General features: G+C 35.5%; 1 protein-coding gene across 1 annotated transcript in view; it reads left to right on the top strand.

Annotated features, from left to right (window-relative positions):
• The first annotated feature begins 1682 nt into the window (after window positions 1-1682).
• LOC105482701 (adhesion G protein-coupled receptor L4) overlaps window positions 1683-13925 on the top strand; it is a 120594-nt gene continuing 108351 nt past the window's right edge. Inside the window, exons 1-2 of the mRNA XM_011742952.3 lie at window positions 1683-1823; window positions 3261-3410. Coding sequence (XP_011741254.2) covers window positions 1802-1823; window positions 3261-3410 — 172 coding nt within the window. The 5' untranslated portion in view covers window positions 1683-1801. The remainder of the gene's footprint in view (window positions 1824-3260; window positions 3411-13925) is intronic.

The raw sequence follows: 13925 nt of genomic DNA on the forward strand, positions 1-13925 counted from the left end.
ATTTTTGCTTCCTTGCCTTTGGTATGGCCTTAAAATCCATCATTTGGGTTCTTGCCAGTGATTCACTGAATTGCTTTTCAGTTTTTAAAAAACAAAAAACGCAAAAATATTTAGAAAAAAAAAGTTATCATCAGAGTCCAAAACTTCTTTTTTATGGCATTTAGGACTTTTAAATCACTTTTTCAAACTCCCCAAATAACAATATCTGATGACTCATCATTCTCGCAACAGCCTCCTGAGTGCGATGTCATTCTAGAAGCAATATAGAGAACATGGACTGTGAGCTTGTAGTATGGGTTCGAATCAAGGCCAGTCACTTAGACCAGCTGTCTAAGAGCTGCTGTGGACTCTGAGCAAGTCACACAACACCTTTGTTCCTCATTTGCCTCACCTATTATGGTGCCACTCTCAGGAACTTTTGCCCACATTCACCTAGAAGGAGTCTGGGAAAATGCTATGGAGAGCCAGGTAAATGTGTCAACACATAAGCACTTGTGACTGCTGTTAATACATAAGTCACTTTGTAGTGTGTGATTGTGACTAGTTTTAGTTGTTTTTCCAGGGGTTCATAATCCCCCTGGAGTCCAGGGGCTGTGGCTGTTCATCTTTCTGAGACTGCCCTTTATACAAAGTAAATTTGCACTAGTCACTTTTTAAACAGAATAGGAATGGAATGTGACAAAGGTGATCTGACTTTTGAAAGGTAAAATGACTTGTGTTAATGGCAAAAATATTAGTCATTTCCTTTCTTTAAATCAACTTTATTTAAACTTACAGATAATACAATTCATCTAACTTATATATGATAAAATGCACCAATTTTAAGAATACAGTTGGATAAGTTATGACAAATGCATGCACTCATATAACTGTCACCTCAATCAAGATATAGAATATTATCATCACCTCAATTTCTCCTTGTGCCTTTCTGCAGTCAATCCCTCTTCTGCATCCCAACCCTGGGCAACCATTGATCTATTTTCTGTCATGATATATTAGTTTTCTCTGCCAGTTATTTTTAATTTTTTAAGCTAGAAATGTTTCCATGTTCCAACGTGAACAATATCTTTCTACATAATCGACTTGTATACTAACATACAAAGGATATGATGCACCAATTTTTCTGCGGGTGTAAGGAGGGACTACAGGTGAATTTTACCTCAAATTGAGTTGATAATGGAAAACACAATCTAACCTAGACACAATAGACTATATCCTTGTTTTACACGATGCAACCCTGAGTCCCAGCAAGGTGGAAACTGAGCACTGGCATGCCCCTTTGCATGGATTCAGGTTCCCTACTTCTTGACCCATTTTTCTTTAGGAAAATTTATTGGTGAGTATATTTTAAAAAGGCTACGTCTTGAAATTTAGGTGTCAGAGAGAACCCCTAAAACATATTGAGTTTTGGATGCTAGCTCGAGAGGGGCTCTCCATGGATCTCAGAGACCATGGCTTTTTAAGTACTCACTTTTAGGGTGTCACTCTGGGAGCTGCGCCTGGGGACAAACTGATTCCTCATTGGGGCTGTAACATTGCTCAGGGTCAGTGGTCACCAGGCAGGGAATAGAGCCCAGGTGGCGTGGGGAAAGGGAATGGGGGCCGGACGTGGTCAGCGGACTCAGGACTTGACTCACACACTCACACAAAAGAGGCCGGAAAGTGTCCGGAGGAAGCCGGCGCGTCACGGACGACGGATCCGGGACCCTGCCGCGCCCGCCCAGCGGCGCCCGGTCCCGGGTCCACAGCCGCACTCACCCCGCCGCGCTCTCCGCCACCGCCACCACCGCGGCCACCGCCAATGAAACTCCTCCCGCTCCTAGGTGAGTGCTCAGCGTCCCTGGTCGCCGAGGTCGTCCGAGGGGCCAATGCCTTGTAGGGGACGGGAGTTTTTAAGAGGTGGAGCTCACATGGCAAGTGGATTTGGCAAAATCTACGAGGAGAATTGACTTAGTACTTCTCAGGATGTTTTTCTCCTTGACCTTTCAACTCTAAAGCTGAATATTCCAAGGTCCAGGGAATGTTACCTTTTTATTCCTCTTGAGGAAGTGTCCAGCGTCCCCTTTCACCTTTCTTCTGTTCTGACCTGAAGAAATTTGGGAAATCCAAACCATTAACACCCATGGGAGGCTTCCTGGCATTTTAAGGAGATTGCCGAGCCAGGTTTGAGCTTCATTTTGACCATACTGTGCAGAAAGATAGTAAATGACATCTCTGAGGGTGAAATAATTCCGGCTTAGTCAGTATACATAGTTATTTGCCACTAGGATTTAGAACAGAATACTTAAGAATCTCTTGGTACCTGATAAGAACAACTTATGCTAGATGACTGTTTTCAGAACAATGACCTCATGCTTTATAGCTGTTGGTCCTCAAGACTCTTGAGAAGGTCTGGTAAAACAATAAAAAAGGAACCTTCTGTACTTTTCCTTATCTTTTCCTATCAGTCCACAACATATAATTTCCAAATGTATTTCAATAACTCTGATGTATAGTCTTGTTCTTTGCTTTGTTTCTTTTCTTTTTTTTTTTTTTTTTTTTTTTTTGGTCACATTTGTGTGCTGTTCCATTTCTGGAAGATCATTCTTTGCCCATAATGTTGAGTTTGTTTTTTTGTTTTTGTTTTGTTTTTAAATTTCCCCTAATGGAAAAAAATAGTGAAATAAATTTTATTATGAATAATTGAATTGAAAACCATTGAAATTGAAAACAATTGAAGTTGAAAACAATCATTAGAACACAGAAAAAAAACAGCAATTGCATCTGTTCTCCTAGATAAGATGTCATCTTAAAATAACACAGATTTGAATTTACAAAAACCCAAATACTCAATTTACCTTCATTTCTACACAGAATTACTCCCAGAGGAGGGAAATTGTTTTACAATCAGGCAGTTCCCTTTCAAAGTATCTCACCTCAGAATGAAGGGTAACACTGAATCAACATGCTATACTGATGTGGGAACACAGTTTTTATTATAAAGCTGAGTTGTTTATTACATTTTAGCTTCATTGAGATTTACTTGATAAAGGTTGAAATTGAAAAAAAAAAAAAAAAAAAAAAAGCCTTCATCTTAAAACCAAGTTTTACTTACTTGCTGTTGTGCTGTTACTTAGCTAAGTGCTCTCTTGGGAAAAATTTATAATCCATTTATCTAAATAGAAAGAGAGGAGAATTTATGTTTATTATACTCTAATTCAACAATGGGGAGAGGTGTTTCTTTTACTTTTTGAAAAGGTGTATTTCTGTATTTTATTTAGTGGTTTTTTCCACTTTGTTGAATTGTTCCTATACTCAAAATTGCACCAAGACACCTTGTCTCCCAAATGCAAAATGTGAAATACGCAATGGAATTGAAGCCTGCTATTGCAACATGGGATTTTCAGGAAATGGTGTCACAATTTGTGAAGGTAAACAAGCTTTAATACTTCTTTTGGATTATACTGTAAGATTAAATTCTGATGTGAATATTTTTCTGTCCTCCAGAAACTTGTTTTGTTACACAGTTTAATTTCATATATTTAAACAATGCTTAAGTAGCTAAACAGTAAGTTTGACTTCACTTGTCAAAATTTTTGCTTGTTATTGATTTTAAATGACTTCATGCATATCTTATTTTTTGATGCAAATATTAAAGATTTCCCTTTAACTCATGCTGGAGATCCAGGTATAGAGGGCATAGTCAACAGCTTTGGGAACAAAAGAGTTCATGAAATTTAGACTATACTGGTATGGATTGCCTTCATAGATCCTCTTTACTACTTGATATATGATACCAAGTATATAAGTATTTGTATACCTATATGGTATATGATACCACATATACAGGTACTTGACCGCCTATATTTGGGGATAATATTAAGAGATTCATGGTTTTCTCATGCATACCCTGGGCATAGGAAATGACAAAAGAAAGAGAGAATTTTGAAAAGACATCATCTTTTGAAAAAGTAGATTATAATCATAGAACTTTATGCTACTGCCCAGAGACAGAATGCCAGAAAGCATCCTTGTAGGATGCAGTGTAGCCCATTGATTTGATCAGCAGAACACCATCTGATAATCAAATTTAAATAAGTTCGTGTCTGTAGGTGTCACCTTACCCTTAATCCTCCACTCCTCTTAACACACTCAATCTTTTTAAATTCATTTTCAGTAAAATCTAGTTTTAACTGGATCCGTAGACCAACATTCTGTGTAGAAGAGAGAGAAAAAAAAGTACTAGGTCATACAAATTAGTTTTAAAATATAATTAAATAGCAAGTTATAATTAAAGTTGTGTGGTGTTATGCATCTAAATGTATTTAAGATAACATGAACTTTTTTTAATTAGGCCAGAATATTGTATATTGTTAATATTGTGTATGTTTGCTTACAACATAAACAAGTTGTATCTTGTGATTGAATTATATAGACTCTTTAAAAAGATTAAATATGCAGTATTTAGTAAGACCAAACCTCATCATAATTAGGTTGAATGTTTAAAAAGTGTACAGCAAAGCTACAGTTTGCTTAATGGTGCATTAAATCGGGTGTTTCTGCTTGTGTACACAGCCAGAATTTGTAATATACTATTTTACAAGAATTACAAAATCCTTTTCATAAATAATCTTAGAAATTTATTGTGTATTTAATTGAATGGCATTATAGCAAGTGGAAAGTTGAGTGACCTTCAAAATACTGCATCTCACAAATTAGTGTGCTTTTCCACTAATCATTACAAATTGTACTACAGTACTTCATAACCAGAGTTGCCTTTTTGTTTAGATACTTTTCAATTTTCATGCTTACCATAAGTAACATCAAAATTTTTCACAATTTGGACCTTTAGCAACCAACCAGCTTATAATCATGTCTTTAATGATTTCTTTTAAAAACGCATCTTCCATTATCTAATGCAGTTGTTTTTCCCCTGCTGCCTAAGTCAATAACTAGCTAATGAACAGAAAATATTTTCCATTGGAAAGAAAATTCTCTAAGACCTTTTGGCCTGCAATTTATTTTCACACAGAACATAATTTGTAATGGGAATTTATTTCCTTCTTAGGTTCATGTTAAACTTAAATTCCCTTTCTGTTTTAAAAAAAAAACTCCATATACACTTGTTTTGTTATTTATTATCTGAGATTTGTAGTGTCTTCTTAAAACTGTTTAAACAATGGTTTTCATCTTTTTCACCTTTTATTAATTCGCTGACAGGTTTTTAACCTTTTTTTAGTCAGGATAGTTAATATGCCTTTTAGGATTAAAACACTGCGTTCCCAACTGCTGAATAGTCTAGGTTATATTTTGAGTTTTAAGATTCTTGTTGGCATTTTTGTCTCTAAAGAGATTCCTCACCTTTCCTATCTTTCTCTAAGATTGGTATTAGGTCAAGATGAAATGACTGGACAGGAGATTAGCTACAGAGGATGCCTACTTCTTGATGAATAGAATTTGTTTTCTTTTATCTGTCTTCAATATCGCTGTTACTATAAAATTTATCTCTCTCAGAGGTACCAAAGAAATGTTATAGTAACAACCCAACCTCACTAAACTTATTAAAAGAGCAAGTTTTGAAGAAGTAATTTATAATTTGTTTTGCATGATCCTAAAGAAATAAGCTTTAATTGTAGTGAATTTATTTAATCTTTTTTTTTTTTTTTTTTTTTTTTTGAGACTGAGTCTGGCTCTGTCGCCCAGGCTGGAGTGCAGTGGCCGGATCTCAGCTCACTGCAAGCTCCGCCTCCCGGGTTTACGCCATTCTCCTGCCTCAGCCTCCGGAGTAGCTGGGACCACAGGCGCCCGCCACCTCGCCCGGCTAGTTTTTTGTATTTTTTAGTAGAGACGGGGTTTCACCGTGTTAGCCAGGATGGTCTCGATCTCCTGACCTTGTGATCCGCCCGTCTCAGCCTCCCAAAGTGCTGGGATTACAGGCTTGAGCCACCGCGCCCGGCTTATTTAATCATTTTTTAATTCAACAGATGTTTATTAAGCACTTTGATAATTATCATAATCACATCAATATTAGAATAACTAATATCTACTCTGTGCTGAGTCCAAAAAATTAATTAACAGAGGCCTTACAGTCAGACGTACTGATTAGGAGTACAGGCTGTGGAATCAAACAGACTTGGATTCAAATATTGGCTCTACCACTTGTTTGGTTGGTTGACCCTTCCTACTTCATTTTTATTCTACCTAACAGAGTCATTTCCTAATACACATAATTTATCATGTAACTCAGCTACTTAATACCTGCCAGTGACTCTTCCTTGTCAACAGGATAAAGTCTAGGCCCTTAACATTCTTACTTAATTCCCATTGCCTTCTCAACAAATATGCCCTCTGATATATGTCTCTCATGAAATTCTTGGAACTCCTTTAAAAATATCATACATGTTCAACTTCTAGGTTTTGGCTGATGAGTAAAGGAAATAATTAACGGCCAAAATGGTTTTTCAAAACGTTGTATGCTTATAAAGTAATATATGGGGAACATTTTTTGATTAGTAGCATGGAGTAAAGACAATTTGAAAACTTTTGAGATGTTTTGAGCAATAGCAAGCTGACTGTAATAAACGTATTGACTTTCAAGTTGTTACTTCTCATTTGGATGCATATGTTCCATTATTTGTTTAAATATAAATGAATTATTTTCATGCATTCATCTTATAAATATTATAAGTGGAATTATCATTAAGTGGAATTCTTCAGAATTTCACTTCCAAAGCAAATTGCTAATGTCTCTAACCCTAAAATAACAAAAATAAACCTAATATGTTACTGAAACAAATCCGAGAGGTAAACCAGCTTGTTTAGAAAACATATTTATAATGCAATTATTATGCAAACATTTTAAAATAACCATTACAAAGCAGAAAAACAATAATCAAAAGATATCAGTGCATTTTGAAGAAGAGATCAAGCATTTTCCTCTATGATAAAATATAATAATTACCTTGAAAAAATGAGAAAAAGGCAAAGCCATTTACTTATTTTAGCAATTACAATAATCATTGTATCCCCTTCATACTAGACATTTTCACAAAATGGTATATTTTCACAAAATGGTACCTCTAAGCAATTAGTATAATTTGCTTACCTAAAAAGATTGTCTATCACCTTATTTTTATCATATCCTAGTGAATTAAATAGTCTGCTCACCAAAGTTAGTCTGTTTATTCACTGAGATAGTGTGTTACACAAATAAGCAAAGTTGAAGTTCACAAATTGCTTTAAAATTGTATAAATATGGATCTTATGTGACAGTACATACCCAGAATGTAGAGTTTATCCAAACTATCTGCTTCAGGTCCCTTTGGAGAAGCTATTTTTCACAGTAGCTTCTAAATATTTTCTTTCTTTCTTTTTTTTTTTTTTTGTCTTAGGCATTTTAAAAACATTTGTTTTCAGTTTTCATCAGACATTATCAGCTCTCTGGTAGTTCATCTGAAACTTTTCTTGTCCTTTCATTTTTAAGTATTGAAATTTAGGAGTAGTCAATTCAGTTGAGTAGTACCTGGACCAGCATTCGTAATCCCTCCCTTCCTCTCCTTCCCTCCCTCCCTTCCTCCCTCCCTCCCTCCCTTCTTTCCTTCCTTCCTTCCTTCCTTCCTTCCTTCCTTCCTTCCTTCCTTCCTTCCTTCCTTCCATCTTCCTTCCTCCTTCCCTTCCTTGCTTCTTTTCCTTCTTTCTCTCTTTCTTGTTTTTTAAATTACAATCCTCAAAAGGAGGTGGTTCCCGATTTTCAGGTAATATTTAAGGACTATTTCAAAAATTGCAAGTATATATCTCAATAATATTATATGTATGTTTTGCTTCATGTACAAGATATGTCACTAAAAATCTTAGGGAATTTTTACGTATCTCAGAGGAACTTCTTAAATGAATACTACAGCAAACTTGAAAAAGTGTAAACTCAGATGTGCTACTGGAGAGTCATGTATCAAATTTGTTTAAAGAGAGGTTTATATTTCCTTGGGGTTTCTGTATTAAATGGGAAATGTAACCTCTTTAAGAAATTATAGTCTAAATTAACCCAGGGTTTACCTTCCAGGATCATGATTTCTGTAAACTTCATCCAAGTAAATAAAATATCTTGCCAATTTCAGAAATTCTTTTCTTTGTATTGCAAATATGACGTCTTTTCTCTCTTCACAAGAAAGGTTCTACGGTAGAGATACCTACCACTATAATTAGTTGGAACTTTCTCAGAAATATCCACTCAACAATATTACACATTCCATCAATATATAGAAAGAGGAAAATAAACCAATAATACCATTATAAAAACTTCCTTTAGGTTAATATTTGCTTTGAAAAGAGAAGGAAAGGGGCTTGTGTGATCTGAGTTTTGCTGATCAGTTCCACAGTTTTAAAACCAAAGACTTCGCTGATCCGGTTCATTAAGGTCAGTTTTACAGACTAAGTTTTAGGAACCATTTCTCCAAATCATCTTGCTTCATGTTTATCTCACAGGATAATTACCAAGAATGAATCAGATACAGCTAAGAAATTTCTTGAAATCTTAAAGTAGGGTTTAATATGAACATATGATTTTGGATTTTCCCAAGTAACCGATAATGAAACCTAATTAAAATTTTTCTTCAAGTAGAAGCCTCATTTATTTTTAATCAGTATTATCTAGATGGATTCATTGAATATTTAGAACCAGAAAAGTAATATCAAGTAACTAATAGGATGAAGAATGAAACTGAAATAATAAAAATGAACACACAGCTTCTGGGTTCTAATTTTAAGAATAAAAGTTATGCAACATTTTTTACTAAATCGATCTTAAATAAGACTTTCCACAATATATTTTCTACTTATGCACAGAAAAATACCTTCTGGGTTGACTTTATTTGAATGTTGATTTTTTTTTTCAAATTAAGAATACCATTTTTTGTTTGCACTTCAGGCTCTGCCATCAGTTTATAAAGTTGATGATAGGTAGAAAGATAGATACAACTATAGATGTGCATCATATAATATGTATTAGTGATAAGGGATCAATGACAATAAAAATTGAATATGCTTTTCCTAGACCTTGTGTTCATTTTGCATGCAAAGTGAACACAGTGGCTGCACCATCTTATATTTCCTGTTCTGCCATATATTTTGAAGCTGCTATGAATGTAATACTAAATAAAAATTGTATTCTAAATGTGGATTATCATACATTTTCATTCCTGTTGCTTTTCCATGAAAATTCTGGTAGAAGGGTGACCAAAGAAATAGCAGAGATAGCACTTCCAGTGCTCCCCCCAAAATCACTGAGTCCAAATTTTCCACTGTGTTTATTATAGTTCTAGTCTTTTGTCAATATTTTAAGGTTGCAAATCTTATTTTGCAAAATTGATGACATTTCTGTTATTCTGGAAATGTCAGTTGTCTATAGTCCCAATTTTTAGGGCACCAGCACACTTCTTAGTAAACTCCTGGTTATTTTAAAAGTAGATTATCCAGTCTTGTACTTATCTGTGTTCCCATTATTTCTCTTCTTCCTTATTTACTCTCTTTAATTATTAAGTAAGTTTCAGGTTTGCAGCTTAATAAAAAAATTATATATTGATGTTGATTTTAGTGACTTCTGTGAGCTAGACACTATTCTAAGCACTTCACACGAATGTTTAAATTTAATTCTCACAATACTTCTCTGAAGTAAGGGCTGGTATTATCCCCAATTTACAGATTAAGCAATTTGCCAGAGAAAGTATATACAAACAATTGCCTCATATAATCCTCAAACTACTCTGTGATGTAGGTCTGCAAATAAAGAAAGTGAATCTCATTGAGATAAAATGAATTATTTTGGCTCTACCCCACCCCCATCAGCCTTTTCCCTGCTACATTATCAAAACAATCATATATATACGAAGATATTTTAAGAATCTAGCTGCGTGCGGTGGCTTATGCCTGTAATCCCAGCACTTAGTGAGGCCGAGGCAGGTGAATCACCAGGTCAAGTGATAGCGACCATCCTGGCAACATGGTGAAACCCTGTCTCTACTAAAAATACAAAAATTAGCTGGACATGGTGACACATGCCTGTAGTCCCAGCTACTCAGGAGGCTGAGGCAGGAGAATTGCTTGAACCTGGGAGGAGGAGGTTGCAGTGAGCCGAGATCGTGCCACTGCACTCCAGCCTGGCGAGAGAGAGCAAGACTCTGTCTCAGAAAACAAAACAAAACAAAACAAAAAAACAGAATCAGTGCAAGTTTTAATATCTTGATAAAATGCGTAGGTCAGGCACAAGAGTTTAACTCCTGTTCATCAATTTCCATCAAGACAAGTGAATTTTTTTTTTAAAAAAACAATGAAATCAGAAGGAGGCCATAAGTAGTCCACAAATTACAGTGAAATTCTCAAAGCAGTGTCTAATGCCACAAAAGGGGGCACTTCAGTGCATATAAAGAACCCTGCGGCAAAGAAGCCAGCTTTTCCCTGTGGTGGGTATCCTGTCCTCTTCCCAGAAGTGGAGAGAAATCTAGGTGATTGTTTGAAACATTGTTTTCCAAAGATTACACAGATCGGGCTTTCTATTCCTGATTGTTTGTCCCCAGATAAAGGCAAGAAAATACTCTAAAAGAAAACTTGGTTATCTGCCTGGAAGCAACTCTTAAGAGTGAAAATTGATGCCTCCTTTCTGCCTTCTCCTTACTGATGTTACGTAGAATAATGCCTCAAAATTACTGTACCCATCTGCGTATACAGAGAACTCTGAAATCTCTTTTACTCCAGAGATAGTAATGGTTAGCTGGCAAAATCTGGAGCAAGTTACCTGTGATAATCAACATTGTTTTCCTAATTATAAATATGAGGGTCATTTAAAGATAGTCCAGTCTTTGAAGAAAAGTGAACAATATAAACACGTAGATGAATAAATAGAAAAATTTGCCTGAAAAGCCATACTTTTAGGTTGAAGAAAACACTCTGATTTATATGCTCAAAGACATTCTGGAAAATTTTGCATCCAAACAATTACAAAAAATTTGAAGAGGCTTCTATGTACAAAAGAAGTATCACGCCACAAAAAAATATTGCTTTGGTATAACCTCAAACCTTTGCATTGGTCAGCCTCTTCCAAACACTTTCTCTAACTCTGCTTCTTTCATAGGAGGAGGTATCAAGATACAAAGCTGCTAAAATTGTCAGTAATGCATGCTAGTGCCCAAAAACCACCAAAAGATTGCAAATAAAGTTTCTCATTCCTGGGTTTTCTGTCTTGCAAGGGTGGTTGCCGGATAGAACAGGGAAGCTGCAAGTATTCAATTTATTTATGTCTCTATGGAAGATACACCAGGACAGCATTAGTCAAGATATTCTTGAGCATATCATCTCAGTACCATTCCCCTTTTCACATCTCGATTTCACTCCTTTTAATCTTTTTTGTTAATCTAGGTCCAGACCTTTTTCATATTCCTCCTGTGCTTTATCTCAAAGGTTAAACAAGGCGATCATCCGTGTGTTTTCTGACCCTAACTGCATGGTTTGCCTGTGATTTTTATATTGAAATGTCATTAATGCAGTAATGGAGTCCATACCTGGTAATCATTGTTGCAGAACCTCTGCTTTATTTGATTGAACTCAAACTCTTTCTGTGACTCACTTGTAACTTTTGTTGTTGCAGTATTGTAATCATGTCTTCCCTGTGTTGTGTGTTTACCCCAAATGATTTCCTGAATTCATTGGCTAACTTGATTGCTCCTGCCAAACAAACCTAAAGTATTTTTCACCTCCTATAAAATATATTTATCTTCTGATAACTGATGAGATAATGTACAACAATAGGGCTGAAAAAAATCATCCCAAAATTGTAGCACTAAAAAGCGAAGATGGAATATAAGAGAATGAAATGGAAAATAAGAGAACAAAACTGAGAAACAAAGGACCAACCATGGAAGGTCTAATATTCATCTGATAGTAGTCTTATTGAAGAAAGGTTCAGGCAAAATTTAGCAGAGGATAAAAGACATAAATTAATTTCCCAAAACTTAAGAAAGTCATGAGCCTTCAATTAAAAGAAACCACAGATGACCACTTATCTTCTATGGAATGTGCCTGTGCCTTCACTTCTCAGTTTATTTTTAAGGAAAATCTATTGATATCCTGTTATAAAAGAAGAGTATAATTTACTTTACAACCTGTCACTTTTATTTATACATGCACGTTGTTTATAATCTTTATGTCCTTAAGTAGTAACAGAATATATTGGCTGACTTAACATTAGGAAACTCCATTTCTAGAGCCTAGGTTAAAAACCTACACAAATCGTGAGAAGAGAGAAAGTACTTTTCAAAAGGACATTTGGGTGACTACTGTCAGCAGGATGAACAGATGCCATGCAGCCAGAAAGGCAAGTGACCACTGCAAGAAAGTTTCTGTCAGTCCTTTCAGTTCCCATTTCTACATCCATCTACTTCCATTTAACCACTAGTTTATCTTTTTCCTGAGACAAATTCTAGTCTAAAAAGGGACATTTATTAGAAATCTTGCGTTATATCATGTTAATAATAAAATAGTTTCTAGATTAATCTCTTATCCTCCAAGTTCTCATTATTGGACTCCTCTTTTATATCTTATGCTCCAACAACTAAAACCCATCCTTATAAGTTGAAACCCTCTTGGTATCCTATGCTCCTGTAACTAGATTCTCTAATAATAAATTTTAATGTTTCTGTGCTAAAGTCTCCAAATTTGTTAGGTATATTTTATCTCTGTTCTACTAAGATTCTCATCGTAAGTCACAAAGAGCATCCAAGCCTCAGTTTCCCTAAAATGCACAGATTGGACTAATATATTTATTAATGTCCCTGCAATGTTTAAAGTTATTTGATTCTACTATTGTAATACATTTATTTGAACTGTAGCCAATTTTCAGTTCAACCAGTTCTTGAGTACATAGCCTTGATCTTGGACTCAATTTGAAACATGAAAATGAAACAGACACCGATTTTGATCTCTCGCCTGTAAGCTCAGTGCCCTTTCCACTTTATTGCACAGTTCTGTTAAACTCTGATCTCTGGAGCTGACATGACCAATGCAGGAGATGCTCTATCTACTCTTTGTACTCCTCTCGTCTCCACTCATGACCTGACACAACACGATACTCTTTCCTGGTGAGCCAGGATGTGACCTGAAAGTTCTTCTCCCAATATTACCAGGCTGGTGCTACAAATCAGTAGAAGTTGGCACATAAATGAAGCATTTTTTCCATATTTTCTCTGTTGGTTTCCTCCCTCAGAAGGAATTTCTGGATCAATTTTCTGAGACCCCTCCTGCATTACGGTGCTGAAAAGTAAGACATTAAATATCATATGATCAGTGAGAGAAGTAGTATATTGGAGTCACTTGAACCATTAAAAGCAAGTGGAAGGCTGTTACATCCATGATTTTTATATTTGCTCTCCTATTTGAAAGGTTTAGTCACTGTGATGTGTGACTGAGAGTACTCCTTTGAGTAAGATGGTGCACAAATCCATTTAAGGGACAGGAGGGTTGTAATTCATGTGATTTTATCATTGCCATGTAACTACCAACTAAAACAAAGTAGTACATAGTGGGACTGATTTTTGTGTTGCAGTTCCAAAAGATCTTTGCTTAACGAGTGTTTATGTGCAGGAATGGTAAAAGTAGAATGGATCAGAGAGGCAGTCGTCTCAGCTAGGAAGTAAATCCAAAAGCCACACTTACTCATTCTGAGGGTAATATATATTGCCAGGCATCAAAATAATTTTGCACCAGGCTCAAGTAATGAGGCAGGATGATCAAGTGTATGTGTGCTCAGAGGACAAATTAGATCCTTTCAATACTGGGACTTATAAACCTGGTTTCTGTCCAAGACCAGATTCACATGCCACTTTCTTTGCAAGGCTTTAAAAAAATTTTATCTGTCAGTAATAATTGTTTGTTTTTAATTCACGCTCTCTAAAGTAATTAAT

This window comes from Macaca nemestrina, chromosome 1 (assembly GCF_043159975.1).
Source record: "Macaca nemestrina isolate mMacNem1 chromosome 1, mMacNem.hap1, whole genome shotgun sequence".
In the NCBI taxonomy this organism is placed as follows: Eukaryota; Metazoa; Chordata; class Mammalia; order Primates; family Cercopithecidae; genus Macaca; species Macaca nemestrina.